Here is an 18,870-nt window from a genome sequence, read left to right as displayed (position 1 = left end):
GGAGGAAAACTCATTCCAGACTTTTCTACTGGAAATTGGCTTTCATGTTCACAAGTACACTGCTCATGAAGCGGTGAAAGATATGAGGAGACAATTTTAAGATTGAGGAGACGTTAGAACAGACTCTTTCACAGTGCTCTCATCTTACTTACATTGCAAAGAGGTGCTAATAAAATGCCTCCCAGTTTTTCTATACAAATGTCATGTCAGATAAGACAGGGCTCTCCAAGCATCTTCCAGCAAAATGCAGCTGAATCAGGTGCTTCTCAGTTCAAGGACAGCAGACTTACAGAGAACAAAAGGGACTGGAGCACACTGATTGATTCACAGCCTTTAATTGTGCAACCAGACTAACGTTTCAACACTACTGAGTCTTTATCAGAGTCAGAGCGCACAAAGACATGAGGCAAACAACATATGTAATCAACCTAGACCAGGTGTGGAGTTCTCATTAGATAATTGGTTGAACAGTTTCAAATCTATTGGATAATAAATCCAAGGATGGGAGTTGTCAGTGTCCAAGTGCCACACCCCTAACATCATGTCAGAAACAAAAGAGCATAAACCCTCTTAAAGTTACAAAGATAAAAATACAACAAATCCAAGTTCAAATATCTGTCAAACGTGACAAATTAGAGGAAACAGTTAACATTAGTTCTTCATTAATGCCAAATGGCCAACACTATGCAAGGAATAAAAAGAACAAAAACCTTTCTAAAAAAGAAATTAAAGTACATAAAGTACAGACAAAAAACATCCATCAAGTATGACAACCCAGAAGAAACATGACAAATTCATGCCTAAGGGCTCCACTGTGTTCAGAGTGTGAATCCAAAATGCCTCTCTACGGAGCAGTGAGTTGATGACGTCACCACCTCTAGGAGAGGGTGAAATTTTTTCTATTCCCCAGAACTTTAATGATGCTGTAGAGCTGTGGTTAGCCTATGCTAATGTTGAGCAATAGTATAGTCCATGTTTTGTGTACATATTGCAGTCTCATGTTCAGACATGCAAATCTTTAAAGCTCTTTTTGTTTGTCTGACATAAACCATACCACAGAGACATTTCAACATATAGACAACATGTGTGCTACTGCAGTTAATGAAAGATTTAATTAAGTATTATTTACCAGTACGTGGATGTGTAAATTACTTGGTGTCTGACGAGTTAGAACATTGTGCACAGTGGCCACAGCGAAAAAAGCCTGTTGGCTGATTAGGCGGCCAGGAGACAGTGTTAGGTGTTTTTTTTTAAGTATCAGAATGAAGCAATCTGTTTCTCAGATTGCGGCAACATTTAAACATGATCAGGGGAGACACAGAGCTGACATTATTTAGAGATGGGTCACTTTTCAGGACATTCTAGTGTTTAAGGATGATATTTTTGAGCCTGCCTGTTTCATACATAGTGTTAGCCCTTTGGCATTAATGAAAAACTAAATATGTTGTGTTTCCTCTAATTTGTCACATTTGATGGATATTTGAACTTGAATTTATTGTATCTTTGTAACTTTAAGAGGGTTTATGCTCTTGTTCCTGACATGATGTTAGGGGTGTGGCACTTGGACACCGACTATGGCTACTCCCACCCTTGGATTCATTATCCAATAGATTTGAAACTGTTCAACCAATTATCTAATGACAACTGCACACCTGGTCTAGGTTGATTACGTATGTCGTTTGCCCCATGTCTTTGTCCACTCTGACTCTGATGAAGACACAGTAGTGTTGAAACATTAGCCTGTTTGCACAATTAAAGGCTGTGAATTAATCAGTCATGTCAGATAAATTAGTTACATAGCTATCTCAGTAAATGTGCACGCCAATGGAAGGTCTTTCTAGGACTGATCAACATAGGGCTACTAGTTATTGTTACTTACCGACTAATATTGGTGGTTGGCAATATTTTGTGACCACAAATGCGGCCTTCTACATGAGAGTAAAAGCGTCATTTGGTGTCAGCAGACATCTGCTGTTACTTCTTGTTGTTGCTTCTTGACATTGTTACCTGGAGTACCTCTATTAATGTAGCTATGTCATGTATTTAGAACATCAGGTTTTAAAAATGCTGCATTATAAAAAGTTTATATTTCCAGTAAGCATTTTTTGCAGTCCCATCATTTTACTGGTTTTGTACCATAATTATTATCTGTAAGTACCTTAAGATGATGCATTGCTGGTTGTTGGTCAACCACAAATTAAATATGAAATTGCTGTATCAGTTCATAATCAGTTCATAATATGTACCGCCAAATATATTATCTTTGACAACATCATGAACCCTGCATGGCAAATACAGTATATCATGTAACACAGCTCTGATTGGGCTCAATCAGTACAACCATTCCTGAGATTATGCAAACAAAGTCATCTCCAACATCTCCATTCTGACAGTTGATTGCCATCGGCTGTGACAAAGATGATCATGCACACCATTATTTCTCTCTCCCTCTCTCTTTCTGTGCCTCTGCATTTGTTTCTCTTCACCTACTGGAGCATTTCACATGTAGCATAGGCATCCCTGCACTCTCTGTCACTTACCCCATCCACTATCTGCCCCATTTAAACCACACATGCTGCTGTATTTTGTCTTGTATCCACCGTGTTCACATGCTGTGTATCATAGCTTTGGGTGGTTTACAAACCTGTGGTTCTCATTTTATTTCAGTTGTGCCCTTTGTTTTTTTTTCTGTTTTTCTCTGTTCATGTAATTTGCATAACTTTGTTTTGTTTTTCAGTGATTGTGTTGAGGATGGCCATGGTCCCTGACTGTCTTGCTTATTGGACACTGTAGGTTTCTTAAACCATGCTAAAACCAAATAGAATATAATAGTAAACACACATACACACATCCCCAATATACAGTGCAAGACATGCAAATGTAAATTAATGAACTAGTATTTATTCATAATACATATAAATGTATGTTTGCCCACAAGAATGGCAATTCTTTAAGCCTACATCATGTCAGCTGGAATGTAAAAGCAACCACAAAAGTCAAAGGACATGTGCCCTCCTTTTCCTCTTTGTTTGTTTGTTTGTTTCTCTTTGTTTGTTTTTCTTTGTTTGTTTTTGATATGTGAATAGTGTGCTCATTTCTATCTCATGTAGCCCACTAGTCAGACCTTCCAGTGCTGAAGCCGACTCTGCTGTCATTGTCATGCCTACACGCCAGTAATACAAGCACACACTCAGACACACACGTTCATACACATGTGCATACAATCATATACACACACTTGCACACATATATAAAGCATGTCAAAGAAAGCAGAGTTGGATAAAGCAGACTATATGTCTGATTGGCAGGCTGCGTCTCATGGAGTGATGCTAACATTCTCTCCCATTGCTCTCTCTCTGCTCACCTTGCATGCTCCGCCCTGCTGCTCTGATCTGATTGGTCTAGAACTGACTGTGCGCCCAGGAGGGCAGGACGACTGTGTAAGTGCGCATGGAGCTCATCTCATATCCGTCGGCTCCCTGTAGTCTGATCATTTTCCAGCCTGTGCGCTGCCTAGCTTTATCTTTGTTCCATTACACTCCTTAGTTCAAATAAATCCCACCCATATGAAAAGTTCTAAACACATGCAGTGTTAAAAAAAAAAAAACATTAGACACTTGCTAACATGCATGAATGAAACACCAACTCTTAATACATGTAGATCTCTCCTTTCTGCTTCTCCCTGCCTGCACCCACCTACACAAAACCGTCATTAGTCGTAATCTCCAATCCATCCCCCTTCACTTTTCTGACCATGCTTTCCTTTATTAGATCAGTCGTGTAGTAATGGGTAATCAGTCACTTTTAGACATATGCTCCTGTTATTTTTCAAAAGAGGGTCAGATGTAAAAGTTAGATCAACCAGCATAATAAACTGGAGATTCTTACTTCTGAAGAACCATTGCCAATTTGTTTGTATTAGTACAGTTCTTCCTCTTCGTGCTGCAGATGGTAGGATTGGGTTGGTTGATCACTGAAATTCCCTGAACAGTAGACTTAGCTGCACTTCCAAGGTAAACAAGCATTCATTTGATTAAACGAAGCTAATCTTTGAAAATAGATGCTACTTTGCGTACCTTTACATGACCTTTAACAGCAGATTAAACACATAATAAATGTCAACGTTTTTACTGTCCTCTCTGTTTTCTTTATGCACCAATTATTTTTGTCACACAAAGACAAATTATTGTATTTTTCTTGTATAATGATGAAAGTAATTTGCAACCCAAAGTTACTGTTAACCAAATAACAGATTTCACTTAAAGACTTATAGGTCAGCCCAACATGTAGGTGAATGTGTGTGTGCATGTTTGTAGTAGTTTGTCTATATATCATACATTGAAATATGAATTCAGTCATTTCAGGTTAGTGCTATCTGCTGTTGCAACGTAAAAAAAAACCAATAAATCTTTGAGATACTGTAATCTAATCTAAGCTTTTTGCTGTTTGTGGGTCACAGTAATCAGGGAAGCATACACCTTAACAGAAAGTAGCCTTTGATCAAATGAATTGGACAAAAAACACTTTCAGTAATGGTCAAATGGGAAAATGGTGTCTTCTTTTTCTCAAATGCTGCCATGTATTCAGTTGTATAGTTCATGTATAACTTGCAGTAGACATAAGTGATGTTTGGTGGTTGAGTAGTAAAAATCAGACACATTTTTCCAAAGCTGTACTTAATCTCAGAAATTCTTACCACCAGCGAACGCACCTTGCTCCTTGGATGTTGCTGTGATTTCTAACAGCCATTAATCTCTAGCCTACACTAACATTTAAGGAACTGACATCAGTTTAGATATATAACCCAAATCTTGGGTCTCCTTTTCTTCTCTTTTATGAATTTCACTTTGCTCACCTTCATTTCTGACATTCCTGAAACCTTCTTTCTGTCTCTGTCTTTCTCCACCAGACTTTTCAGCAGCCTAGGTGAGCTCCACACCATTTCACAGAGAAGTTATGGCACCACATACACCATCCGCCCCGGCAGCCGTTACCCTGTCACCCGACGCACCCCAAGCCCAGGTTCAGGCTCACCTGATCGGGGCGACCCTCTTGGACGATTCTCAGGCTTCGGCCTACCGACCTCACCAACTACACCGCCACAAACCATCCTCAAATCCTCTAGCCTCAGTCTACCCCAAGAGCCTAAAGAGGTTCGCTTTGTAATGAGGAGCTCCAGCGCCCGCTCCCGCTCTCGCTCCCCGTCCCCGTCACCTTCTCATTCCCCTGGGCTGGGGTCACCGCTTTTGGCCCTCAGACCCTTCCACCAGAAACCCCTCCACCTCTGGAACAAGTACGACGTGGGAGACTGGCTGGAGAGCATCAATCTAGGGGAGCATAGAGCAGGCTTTCAGGAGCATGAGATTGAAGGCTCTCACCTCCCAGCTCTAACTAAGGATGACTTTGCAGAGCTGGGAGTGACACGAGTTGGACACCGCATGAACATTGAACGAGCACTAAAACAGCTGCTAGAGAGCTGACCCCTGCCCTGAGACACAGCAACAGATGGAGAGAAAGATAAAGACAGAGCGGGGCAATATTTAAAGTTGATGAAAATAAGAAAAAAGAAAGCAACCGCTCCTCTTTTACTCTGGCTGCTTTTATGTTTCACATCACAAATGTTCATATGTGGTCCTTAGCGACATTTTACATTCCCTTTCAGCATTAACACCCTGCACTTGGCACTGCACTGACGAGGAGGAGTCAATACATTCACCCCCTCTACCCGGCCCTTAGTTTCTGCCCACCTCCTTGCCTGCAGCCAATTAGATCAGAAATCAAAATGGGCTCTGATCTTTCTTTGCTGAGGAGAATTGCATGAGCTCCAATTAAATCATTTGATTTGTGAAAGCTTCAGTTGTTCCCTTAGTAACACCCACACTTTCTCTCTCACTATGCCCTCCTCTCCTCTCTACCTCTATCCCTCCATCTATTAGGCATCGAAAAGCCTTCTGCAGTTTGAGTAAAGGAGGAGGAGGAAGAATTTTCGTTCCAAACAGAAAGCTCAGTTGCCTTTCAAAAATATTTATACAGAGATCAACAATGATGAACACAGGACTATGGACATAGTGCTGACACAACTCTGAAAAAGGTGTGTCTTCTCTATACCTGCTGTTTGTTTTTAAACCGAAGACTTTAGAGCCCAGAGGTGGAGCTCCACAAAGCAAACCACAGGAGAAACCCCTCCGCCTTGGTACCCAGACTGTGCTATCTATTATATTTGGAGAATGTTTAACCAACACTCGTGGCTTTTTTCATAATCAATTTTTTGGTTTTCCAAAGGGAATATTATATATAGGTATTATATAATATGATATATATGTATCTAAATATAGCTTTCAGAAGAAAAGACAATGTTGCAAAGAGGAAATGTATTAAATTAATCTGCGCCTGTTTTTTGGTTGTTAGTATAGAAGGCAGAGAGAAATCTTTAAATTTATTCCACCAATAGTTCACTCATTTCTACCAATTATATAAATATATATATATATATTTGAAAGAAAAAAGTATATAGATATGGAAATGAAATTTTTGTCATAGGTATACAACTTTCCTTATGGTCACCCTTTCTTGAACCGTAGCATGACGAGTTGCATCATGTCTTGGACAGAGAGTTTGTTGTTTGTTTTTATTTTCTTACGGTCTTCCTTCATACTAAAGGGCATCCCGTAATGTGAGGCTGAGACCCCAGTTGACACCCATCCCTACTGCTTCAGCTACAGATCTCACTGATGTGGGTCTGTCTCTACTTTACCCACAACAGCAGGAGGACCACCTAATGAGACAGCTAATTGGTAAAGTGGGCTCTTCATCTTATGCCTGTTAATCACTCAGGGATGGAAGTTTGGGGCACTAGCATGGAGAGGTCGCTGGCTGTTGTTTTAATACTATCCATTTCAATTCTTACCTGTGAGGACAATTTAACACCACCACAGTCTGTGAAATCTTAGAGGGCTAGTAAAAGTTCCATCCCTGTGACCCCTGATGATGCTTCTCAGATCAGGCAGCACGAGGTCTGGTATTGTGAAAGGAGGAGGTCACTAGAAGGAAGGAAACACTGGGATGTTTCTCATCACCAATAGACAGGAAATGATCACAGAAGTGCCAGAGAGCGGAAATCTCTTTCAGATTTCATTTTCCCTGCAGAAGAAAACCACTGTTAAGTTTCAAGTGTGTGAACCTGGCCTAATTCAGCTTAAACTGTTCAAATAAAGCAAATGTTTGTTTTTTTCTTTATATGTAGTTTAACCTGAAGTATAACCAACAAATAAATCTTATCATACAAGGGCTTAAAGGAGCTAGATGTATGCGCCCTTCTGAAACACCACTGCAGGGAATGTGTCTGTAGTTTATCAGGCTGTGGGGATGGGAAAGCTTCTGTAAGGTCTTAAAGAAAATTCTGTATTTTACAACCTGACGTCTTGCAACATCACTGCTTTTCCTGTTTCTCTACAATTTACTTAGTGAGTAAAATATTATCATAAACGGTGGCAGCCAAAACTATGAACGTAAGACCCAGGTTGTAAAAAACACCCGAATTTTCCTTTAACAATACAAAATCTATAATTGTACTCATGAGTAGCTTCTGCTGGCAGTGAGAAACAGTGAGTTTTATTCACGCAACAAAAAAAAAAAAAAGCATTTTATCCATAGCTTTTCTCTAACAGACGGGCAGGTAATTTCTATTACCACAAAAAACCTCTGTGCATCAGCAGAATCCAGTCATTATGCCAAAGCAGTTTTGCTTGGCGAGAAGTTACATGCATCTTTTTTTTTTTTCTCTTTTTGCTAGCAGTTTGTTAAAGCGGGTGGTGAAATTAACGTTGTATCTGGGTTGTAGGAATAGCACTCACTGCCTCACTGTGACCTCACTGATTATTTTACTTCTGACTTAAGTGTTATGTGCTCAGACTCATTTGGACTTTTTTGTGTTTATGGTTCCTTTTTTTATTTATATTTTTTTTTTCTTTGTTGATTTGTTACCCTCAGACACTGTGGGTAGATTTTGTAGCGTGTGGAACATGATACTTAAATCTTTCACTCATTTGAATTTTAGAGGGACAGAAAAAAAAAAAGACAGAAAAAAAAAAACAAATATCCTGTCCATTCTAAACGTACTTACACTTGTAAAAATGAACAAACTACAAATATTTGCTTTTTTTAATCACAAGCAATGTATATATGATAGATTTCATATAAATTTTTGGAAAACAAAAAGTATATAGATATATATATGAATGTTTGGCATATATGCATAGTTAACCACCTGTGGAAAAGGTGAGCAGATTTTATTCTTTCTATGAACTCTTGAACTTTTGAACTCTGAACTATGAACTAGGGGATGATTTGCACAAAACAAGGTGACAAGGTGCTAACATAAAAGCCACCCATCGTCCAAGCGCATGCGTGCATCTGGATTCCCTGAATCTCTCTGTGTGGTTGTTCCTCTTCACCACGTGTGTAAGTGTGTGTTTCCATTTTGTGTGTATTTGTTTGAGAGAGAGAGAGAGAGAGAAAGAGAGAGAGACAATGAGAATACAAATGTGACAGTGAGAGAGTGTGTGTTGATGTTGTTAGGGTTTACATCCTTGGAGTTAGTCCACTATAGCCTTACTGTATTACCATCAGAGATTCCCGGCTGTGGCTGTGTCACACAAACACACACACACACGCACACAAATACAAATACAAATACATACACACACAAAACCAGAAAAGAAACACACATCTTCAATTCCAGATTTGAACATCATCGTTCTGCAGTCTTACTTTGTACTCTTCGAGAAGTGGATCGCTCTGCCGAAGAGGGAGAGGCAGACATAGAGAGATTTTCCCCAGATTATTGAAAGAAAACATTGTCACATTTTATATTTCGAGACAACTATTAATCACCTTGTAACTGTGTGGGCACAGCTTACTCAGTGTCACTGTTTTGTACACCCATTCCCAGATGGCATTTGCGCTCCTTACCCTCCACTCTGTCTGGCAGCACTCCTTTTTCCTTTTTCAGACCTTCAGTTTCTGAGTTTTGGATATGCTGTATGAGATGATCCAATGAGGAACAAACAACACAAAGGAAAAATGTGCCAAAAAATAATTTAACTTTTAACTGTATATTTGTCTTTGCTTTAGGACTATCTTAGTTACAGCATTCTTGAGCTGTTAGACTCAAATAATATGGTGCCATCTCCTGGAAATCTTGAGAACTACAGACATTTGATAGATCCTTCTGTATTTCCTACAGGTGGAAATACAGTCATTGTTATTATTTTGTAAAGAAGCAGGCTATATATTTATATATATATATGTATATGTATATGTATATGTATATGTATATATATATATATATATATATGTATATATACACACACTTATATATGTATATAACCTGTGTTTATCTACCTGTGAGCTTTGCTTTAACATTTCTATTTAAATTTTGAGACAAAGTATCACAATTGCTTGATTTTACTGTGATGAAGGTTATTATCCAGCTTGGCTTACTGTTCCCGTATAAATACAAATGACAGATGAAACACAAACACTTAAAGAGGTGCGCGTGTACAGTCTGGACCCACGCAGGCTGGCCTGGTTAGAAGAAACAATGCTGTAGTGAATACCTGGTTGGATTGATGTGTTTACCACAAATACAGATGCAAAATGATGCTACAGAGCAACGTGCAACGGACTGACACATCATTAGGTCAAATAAGTTCAGTGAAGGGTTACCTTTGTCTTATTTTCTAATCAACAAAGCACAATCTACATAGTGTAAGGGGAGCAGTGTAACCTTTTTAAACACCCACTGGGATCCGGTCACCCGCTGGAACCAGTGATCTTATCATCAAGGGGTTTTTTCTTTCATTGTTGGTTTTCTCCTTGTTTGCACTGTGAAGTTTAGATTGGTGGATGTATCACTGCAACACCTCAGCCTTGTCTCACAAGTGAACTCCCCCTTCTCAAGGTCCGATGACCAGGCGAAATCATCTCCACTACTACCCCCCCTGCCCCCACGACCCCCCCACGACTTCTGGATGCTTCCAGCATTAGAAATCCACCCTCCACATGAATACATGACAACCCAAGTTAGAATAAACGTTAACCAGAAGCTACCTAGTAGTCCTCATGCAAACAAGAGTAAGGGTGATAGTAAAGGCTGAGGCAAGATCTGAGATGTTGCCCAGGATATCTCCACCACAGAGATATATGTTTGTTATATTATGTAATAAATTTATAATTAAAACATGAACTGCATCAAAATTCTTGTTCCTGCTAGAATTCAGCGTGTCTCAGTGGTAATTATGTTCCAGTGTGATTTATTCATAATTGATGCCACACAAGACAGTCAAATATAAATACAAAAAAAAAAAACAGTATACATGCTTTTTGTGTGCAACATGATTATCATATAGGAATAATTGAATGACGTCTGAAATTGAGGCTCATTCTGTTCTATATAGATGATCAGCTTATTGTGCACCGTCTGCCAGAAAACTGGTTTGTTGTATTACAAACATTCATACTGTATAGGACGTTTATAAAATGCTGATGTCAAGTTCACAATTTGGTTACATGGTACATTAAGTTTTCATTTAAAGGGCGCTGAAAAACAGACTTTACATCAAAAAATGAATGCAACAAAAGTAGCTAACAGATGCAGCTCCCCGCTGGCATTGCACACAACACTAAACACACACGCATCAAAAACAGCAGCAAAGACGCTTCATAATCACACGTTGTCTTTTCTCTGTCTGAGCTAGTTTTCAATGCTTCACATTCTTATCACATGACACAACGTAGCTGTTTTTCCTCATGCTGAATCAAACATTCAGCCTCATTATTGGAGTAGATGTTATTATACAAAATAGGAGTAACAATGCTAAAACTGCAGCTAAATGAACCTGGTAAACACAATCCCTAATTATTCCACCAGGTTTATTTCCCTGCCGATGTCAGTGGACACATGGAGGGCGGTGACTTTCAACCTGACTGAAAGACTGTGCCATTCTCCAGTGGTGGAGTTACAAACCCGCCAAAATTACATTAAAAAACAATGTGCCAGTTGAAAACGTCAGCCACGAAGAACCAGAGATGTCTGACAGAAGTCATGTCCACAGCATCATGTTGACTAAAAATATAATCTATTCCCAGCTTCAAACCCAGAGGAGGATAAATAGTCCATGAGATGACGAGAGGGTTGGGAGGATTTGTAAAGCTGTGTCAGACCAGCTCGGGGCTCTCTGCTTTCAATCCATCCTCATCTGCATCCGAATTCTCTTCTTTCTTTTCCAGGTCAAAGTTCTACAAGATGAGTGCAACAACATGACAACAACACCGTCAAAAACACTCAGTTCACAATTCATTAAAGCAACAGATAAAGTCAATTAGTGCATGCATTTCCCACATTAACAAAAAAGTCATTAAAGAAAGAAAAAATGAATCGTTTAGCTCAAATAATGCAGGATTTGAGTAAGAATCTGAAAAAAATACTATTCACAAAATGAGCATTATAAACCAGCCGTTTTATAGAGCAAGCATCACACAATAAATACCTATTTCAGTCTGCAGTAAACATTACTGAGTGTATAAAATGACATCAGTAATCAACGTGTTTTAGTATTCAGGGCTGTACCTCTAATTCTTGCATCACTTCATCCATGAAGTCACTGGGGTTTTTCTTGTAGTCCACTGCTCTCTTGATCATCTCTCTAAACATCTGTTGTGACAGTTAGAGTCAACACACAGCCGCAGTTCAAGCAAGACAATTTACAAGACTGTATTGAATTGTACTTGTAAAGAGAGCACTGTCAAACCTGTTGTAAAACGTGTTGTAAATCACAGTTTTGTAAGCTTACATAAACTGTAAAAGTACTGATGAGTTTGAAATGAAGATGTGAACTAAGGGAATATTAATGCTGCAGGAGAATCAACCAAAGCTCAAACCTTAACTACATTAGTCCCATCAGCCGCTGATACAAAGTAAAATGGAAGTCCTTGCTTCTTCCCGAAGTTAAAGCTTCTTTGTGTCACCTTCAAATCAGCTGCAGACATGAAGAAAACATAAGATCACATGTGTAATACTAGTGTCAACTTTGAGTGCAATTGGATAATATCTGCAAACCAAAACAATCATGTCACCTCATCCTGCTGTAACATTGCATTCAATCATTTTTAAGAACTGGACATTCACTTTTATGTGCAGTGTTACAGCCAGACCCACCATCAATTTTGTTGGCAACCACACAGCAGGGTATCTCTGGTCTGTATTCTCTCAGCTCCTTATACCAGTTGGCCAGATTCTTATATGTGATCTTCCTTTGAACATCAAAAACCTTTGACAGAAGGAAAGAAAGAAAGAGTACAAAACAGATCAGCCCTCTTTGCTGATATTCCCACTTCAAATGGTCGTTTTCCAACAGACATCTAACAAGCCTTTTTTGATTTTCCTGTGAGGGAATTACTGTCTTTGTATTAAATGCCTTTGCATGTCTACATGGATTAACATTTGTGATTAAACCCCTCTAGGCCAAGAGAACAAGCAAAATATAGACTAGAAGGAAATTTATGCTTAAATACTTTATTCCCCACTGGGTACTTTTAATCATTTATTTCTCCCAGTTAACCTCCCTCCAAGATCCTGGTGTGGAGCAAGGAAGGGAGTGTTAGCTGATACATCTGCCTTAAAAACCAAGAGTGTGTCTTACCATGATGCATGCATGTGCTTTGTGGTAGTATGAGGGGTGCATGCTCTGAAACCTCTCCTGACCAGCAGTGTCCCAGAAATCTGTTAATAATAATAAAAAAAAGAAACATCCCTGCAGAAGCAATCTGAAGTCTGATCCTGCCTGATGCTGCAACTCTCTGGTTTTAAGATGCATTTTTCAGCTAAGTGATCTCTTGTGACAGTAGACAGTACTTTAACAATACATACCAACGGCTACTGTCTTGTTTCCTACAGTGGCTGTGTGTTTGTAGAGAGTCAAAGCATATGTTGACAACTGCTGGGGACGACTGCAGAGAAGAGTTAAGGACTTTAACCTCACAAGACAAACGATCTGCTTTGATGAAGGCATGCCAGCTTGACCTTAAACAGCATGTTTATGCGCAGACACTGGCTGTAATAACTATAGTAGTAGGATGTATATGGCTTATAAAAATGCCGCATATAGATACTGTTTCATTTTACATTTTTCTAAAGCTGTTAAAAGATACTATTCGTCCATGAGAAACCTCTCCATCAGCCTGTGAAAGAGAGAGAAATAGTTTGTGTCAATGCAACAGTGATGTAATGATGAACAGATTGTAACAAATTACCTACTAAAATGGTATAAAACACAAAACAGCGGAAAGGAGCCTGGTTTATACCTATATACTCACTTTGATTTACCCACTGCGCTGTCTCCCAGGCAGATAATCTTCACCTGCTCGTCTGCATCGTATTTCTTCTGGTCAAGTTCAGGGATGTCGCCTACATCGCCAGCCATCTCCTCTCTTTGATACTTTCTTTCGCTTTGACTAGGACGATTATATTGTCCAACTTGTCTCTCGTCTTGGTTTCTAAATTACCTGAAGGGAATAAACTGAACTCCCATCCGACGGCCCCTGACAACAATAACGGGCGTTAGCTAGCTTGTCGTCGGTTAGCTGAGGTTAACATGGTGATATCGCCTGTTTCACTTGTCCGTAAGTCTTTATATCAACAATTGATACTAACTGAAACTGAGTATACTGAGAAAATGGTCACTGCTTATTTTCTTTTAAATCTTTTTAAGTCTCTTTTGAGAACTGTACCGTTACCTGCACATTGCACCCAGTCAACGACTGCTAACCGTCGGCTAGCGTTGATAGCATTTGTTAGCGCCGGGTTATTAGTCCAAATATCGCTGTCTTGTCTTGGGTGTGTTCTTCTTCTACAACAATGAAAAGTTGGACGATTTTCTTCACTCATGAAGGAATCCAGACAGTTAAACTTCGTAGCTGTTGCATGATGTGTCCGAAGGTTTTCGTTCCTATGCAACGGGGACGCTCGAAGGACCACTTCATCACGGACCCTGCTGTCCCTACAGGTGCCTGTCAAAAAAGCTTTACTGTAAAAATGTCAAGAGAAAAATATTTTGAAAGTCTCCCCTCTACTCAAAAGTGTGTTTTTCTTCTTGTTCCTGCAGTTGGATGTTTGAGCTTCACTGTGCTGAATTATGCTTGTGCAGAGTTTGACACTAGAAAGCTGTTTTCAAATTCATTTGCTGCAGGTGGAAATTTTGTCTGTGCTCATGGAAAATGTGAGTTTAAAGCATTGACTGTATGGTTTAAAGAGTGTACCAAGAGCAGGATTTCATCACAACTAGTTTGGAGCCAATCCTGGTCCAGTACGAAAGTTGCACAAGTGTGATGGGGAAACTTGACATATTACTATGGTAAATAACCAACACAAAATGTCCAATAAGATGCAGATTTTGTTTTTAATTCTTATTTTTTCTTATTTCTTATAGGCTACCAAATTTATACATATCTGCTCTGCTGTGAAGGAGCTCAGATAAAGCTCACTATTCCATCAAACAATGTTCAAAGACAATATCCAGTATATCCCGTATTTTAAAATGATTTTAAAATCAGTTGTACTGAGTGGCAGTGAGGTATAGAGTTTGCAAACATGCTCCCAAAAAATATTAAAAGTAGCCTACGATCAATCTAGTCCCCTTAACCAGCTGAAGGGGCTGTAGAAAGAGCTATGATGGCTACAAAATTTACATGTATGACACAATATCCAAGCTACACTTAGATTAGAGAATTGTTGTCTGTTTTTTGTTGGGGGTTTTTTTTTTATCTCTGAACAGAAATGTCAAACTGAAATCAAGTTTCTGTAAAATGATACAAAACACACTATCACTGATGTAATGAATGCAAGTGGGGAGACAGTGATGTTCAAGTCCTGACACACATACTTCATAAGCCTGTTTGGTGGGGCAACTTCAGAAGATTAACTGTAGCCTATCAATGGTGTTTTACCTGTGTGGTTGTTATTGAGATTATTGACTGGCACTCTTGATTCGTTCAGGGCGCAAATAAGTAATACAGCATTGTAGTAACCTAATAGCATCTACTCTCTTGATAAAATAGTTTCATATTTACATTGATGGTTTTTTTTTTGTCAGATTAACAGACCTCTCTTGACAAAAAAAGGTGTGTCTAATTGATATTAACACTGGTTGCATTGCATTTAGGTTAGTGCCAGAACACTGCTGGCTCACTGAGACACTAAATGGAACAGAGTCATCATTCATGTTCTTAGTGACACCTGTGCTTTAGCTGCTATAACATATACAGTTATAACTGTGATTGCAGCAGGTACTAATTATTTACCATTACCATCTGAAAATGTCAATTAACTGAATCTATCATAATAATTATCATTATTTCAAACCAAAAAGAAATAGCTACTTTGAATAAATAAAACTGGTTTAAATACTTTCTTTGAAAGCATGTAATATTAATACAAATGTCAGACATGTGCCAATGATGAAACTCTTTTAATTCAGTATAATTTACTTCAAATACTGATAGTGGTCATAACCATTACAAAGTGACAAGAACTGATACAATAAGGCCTAAAACTGTATGATCTCAATAATCCTGGGCAGCTTTCTTTTTGTGCTTTATTTGATACTGCTGTGGGAATTTCCCAGTTAAAGTAAGAGATCATGGGTGACATTATTCAGCCATATCGACAATGAAGGGTATAGTGTATTCCGAGTGACGCAATCCAAAGGAGAAGCTTGGAGCTTTTGCTCTTGTGAAGGTCACCTAGGAGAAGAAAAATGTCAGTGAATGAACAAAGCAACATGTTTTTGGCCTTTGTGATGATAAGACATTCTGTAAATTAAGAATATGGTTTCTCACCCGCTCAGGGAAGTGTGCTCCAGGTCCTGGTTTCTTTGTGGTTTCACCGGGTGTGAAGTTGCGGCCCGTCATACTGAACTGGGGAGGTTTTTGCCTGTAAATACAAGGGTCCACAACTTTGTAGGCTGCAGGGCCCGGAGTCTGGAGGTGAAACACAAGTATAGAGAGGAGGAGTAAGAGCTACATGATATTTAGAGTTGTCATTTTTCAAGAAAATTGTTTTTTATGTATATCTACCTTCTTCAAGTCCTCATGGAAGCTCCCGGTTTTGCTGCGGCCACAGAGAGAGTAGGTGGGTGCTGCAGAGGTGACCACAGTTTTGGGTCCCAGCATAGGCGGCAGAGAGTAGGACGCTGGACCTGCAGTGTGAGTGACAGGTGGAGTTTGTATTGTTTGTGCCATGAAACCACAGCTCAAAGAAAGTTGACGCCAAATAGAATATGTTACCTGGTACTTGGCTGTTGACGCTGTCTTTGCTCCTTGCAGATAGAGAATAAGCAGGAGAAGAGCGCAAGACTGCCTTTCCTGAACGCTCTGGGCAATAGTGGCCTGAAACACCAAAGCAAGAAGTTGTGTAAACACGCTGCTGCAGGTAAACTCAAATGACAATTGTCTGCATCACGACAAAAATGGCATTTTAATAGCTTTCAGTGGGTAATCTGCATGTCTGAGATCAGCAGGATTTCATCTCTACAGTCATGTACTTTTCATGTATAAGGGGTTTTGCTGACCTGGTCCAGGCACCTGGAACATTTTGGGATCCTTTGGACGGCTGTGGAGTGAAAATGCAGGGGTGCCATCTCGGCCTGCTCTGGTGATATTGGAGGGGACGAGGTATCTTGGTCCAGGCGAGGAGTTAGAATTGGCCTTGTCATGACGAGTCCCAAAGCTGAACATTGGTGCTTTGTATTTAGTAGGGTCATGTTGAGTAATACCTTTATGAAGGAAACAGAAGATATCAACAATAATAATAATAATAATAATGGTGGTGGTGATCAAAAAGGTTTAATTGCCATTTTGGATATACCTGTGAGTCCAGGCAGTGCATACTTGGGTCCTGGGCTGCCATAGAGGGCGGCTATGGGCCCTCTTGGTTTGTGGGGCCTCCAGGTCCCAACCCAAGCTTCAGTTTTTGACATTACCTTCAGAGAGAGAGAGATGGATTGTGACCAAAAGCAAAGTGATAAATTGGATTTAAGATAACATGAACTAACAAGTTGTTCCAATATAAAAACATTAGTATAGAGAACCATTACCTCTTCTATTATTGACAATAAATCACAGTACAGCAGTGAGCATTCCCCGCTGGTGTCAGTAATGTAATTGTGGTTGCATATTGTGAAGGAGGTTAGGTTTTCCCTCAGCTTAAATGTTGAAGAACTTTATTTCATCCATATAAAGCTCTACCTTATGAATATCAGGACCATATTAAATCCATGTAAAACTAAATATATGCTAAAGTATTCTAAATCCTCTAATTAGAGTACAGCTACAAGGGGCTCCCGATGAGTGAAAGTGTCTGTATGAAACATTCAGTACTCAGATTTAAGTTTATGACTCATATTGCAACACTGATCAAAAACTGAAGGATTGAACTTGGGCTGGCTGGTGCTTGATTGAGCACTCTAAACTTATAAATATACTTTTATACTTTTATACTTCTGTGCCACAAATACCTGAAACTCAACTTTACAATAATATAATAGGATACTATGGAAAGGACTTGATTTTGTTGTTACAGATGTTATTTAGGTGTTGTTAAAACATGAAGGTAGTACTCCTTACTTACTGCTTACTGTTTCCCCAACTTTTTGGTGTTATGTGCACTTTTTAAACTTTCTGCAGCATTCTGATCTGATCCTCAATGTGATGTCATCAGGAACAGCCAGTCTCAGTAGAAGTTTTTGAATAATGCTTGATACAAACAGCCAGTGTTCATTTGAGCTGGATGTGGAAATCTAATAAGTTTCATAAAAACTGAAAAAAACTTTGGTGGAAAAATTCTTCAACATGCATAAGAGAAATACAGTACTCATAGCAATACCTTTGTTAAACTCGCTGAGCTCAAAAGCTAAATATTTAAAAAAAATAAATAAATAAAAAAAAGTCTAGTTTGTCTAGACTGTGATTGTTTTTAAATTCAATTGTCTCACTAAGTTTCCATTTTTATTGCTAATGTAATGCTCTAAAATATTAGCAGATTTATGGATTTTTATTAAGTTTAAGTTTATTTAGTCTCTTTCAGCATAAAAATATAAAGCCAAATGAAACATCCAGGGTAAAAAAAAAAACAAGAAAACATAAGAGAGACACATAAAAACATCTAAAGTGTGGTGGTAGATATAATAAATCAAATTGGTATTAATATTCTTCATCTCTTTTTCTGTGGTTGATTATTTCCTACATTTGGGACACTTGTGAAAGACAGCACTTGCCATTTTAACAAGTTTAAATAAAGTTTACACAAACAACAGGCTAGTGAATCATACATCATTCTAGCTAGCTTACTGTCCTGTTAACCGATAGCTGTAACACACCGACACAACAGTAAAATGACCGCAGTGGTCATTTATTTATCTAAGGCCATTTAATGAAATACATCCTAGGAAAGTTACTATATGGTAATATAAAGTTTTTAAATTTGTGGATGAGTGAGACCAATATTACACATATGTATTCGTTCACCCAGAAAAGCCTGTAAAAAAATCACAAGATGTCTCCCAAGTGCATACAAACTTATGAAATCTGTAAGTAATTTCAGTTAACATCCATCATAAATTCAGTGACTGTCTTTTAAAAAAGGGTAAATGGTTTTACCTTGTGAAAATCCTAATCCTGATGTGAGTGTCCCTCTATGTCAGTTTTTAGCCCAGAACTCAGCATGTGCACTGAACCCAAACACAGATTGTTTAGTGCTTGTCAACTTCACTATGACAACGTTGCCATAGAGACAGCTCTCTTACAGGCATGCTTTAA

General features: G+C 38.8%; 3 protein-coding genes across 9 annotated transcripts in view; 1 reads left to right on the top strand and 2 right to left on the bottom strand.

Annotated features, from left to right (window-relative positions):
* Window positions 1–7,496, top strand: part of shank3a (SH3 and multiple ankyrin repeat domains 3a) — a 174,236-nt gene extending 166,740 nt beyond the window's left edge. For 4 of the 6 annotated variants that reach the window (XM_042410919.1, XM_042410920.1, XM_042410918.1 and 1 more), the window contains one exon: window positions 4,910–7,496. In XM_042410919.1, coding sequence (XP_042266853.1) covers window positions 4,910–5,480 — 571 coding nt within the window. In that variant the 3' untranslated portion in view covers window positions 5,481–7,496. Of the gene's footprint in view, window positions 1–2,737; window positions 2,790–3,405; window positions 3,441–4,909 lie in introns of all 6 variants that reach the window. The other 2 variants (XR_006096128.1, XM_042410924.1) reach the window with 2 other exon arrangements.
* Window positions 7,497–10,296: 2,800 nt separating this feature from the next.
* On the bottom strand, window positions 10,297–14,059 carry rabl2 (RAB, member of RAS oncogene family-like 2). Of its 2 annotated transcripts, XM_042410926.1 has the most exons (9): window positions 13,795–14,059; window positions 13,375–13,599; window positions 13,210–13,239; window positions 12,929–13,008; window positions 12,702–12,781; window positions 12,218–12,329; window positions 11,941–12,038; window positions 11,630–11,713; window positions 10,297–11,298 (listed from the first exon to the last, which is right to left on the bottom strand). In XM_042410926.1, the coding sequence occupies exons 2-9, from the start codon at window positions 13,479–13,481 to the stop codon at window positions 11,218–11,220; spliced, it is 672 nt and encodes a 223-aa protein (XP_042266860.1). In that variant the 5' UTR covers window positions 13,482–13,599; window positions 13,795–14,059; the 3' UTR covers window positions 10,297–11,217. The 2 variants fall into 2 exon arrangements, with proteins under 2 accessions (XP_042266860.1, XP_042266859.1); XM_042410925.1 differs by having other exon boundaries at window positions 13,375–14,059.
* A 1,448-nt stretch (window positions 14,060–15,507) lies between these two features.
* Window positions 15,508–18,803, bottom strand: odf3b (outer dense fiber of sperm tails 3B). Its single transcript, XM_042412125.1, has 7 exons — window positions 18,712–18,803; window positions 16,922–17,036; window positions 16,626–16,829; window positions 16,342–16,443; window positions 16,132–16,253; window positions 15,895–16,035; window positions 15,508–15,798 (listed from the first exon to the last, which is right to left on the bottom strand). Exons 2-7 carry the CDS (start codon window positions 17,031–17,033, stop codon window positions 15,706–15,708), a joined length of 774 nt encoding a protein of 257 aa, XP_042268059.1. The 5' UTR covers window positions 17,034–17,036; window positions 18,712–18,803; the 3' UTR covers window positions 15,508–15,705.
* Window positions 18,804–18,870: the final 67 nt, after the last annotated feature.

Source organism: Thunnus maccoyii, chromosome 5 (genome assembly GCF_910596095.1).
Source record: "Thunnus maccoyii chromosome 5, fThuMac1.1, whole genome shotgun sequence".
NCBI classification, from domain to species: domain Eukaryota; kingdom Metazoa; phylum Chordata; class Actinopteri; order Scombriformes; family Scombridae; genus Thunnus; species Thunnus maccoyii.
The sequence above is the reverse complement of the archived record's forward strand: the minus strand, read 5'-3'. Positions and strand labels throughout refer to the sequence as shown.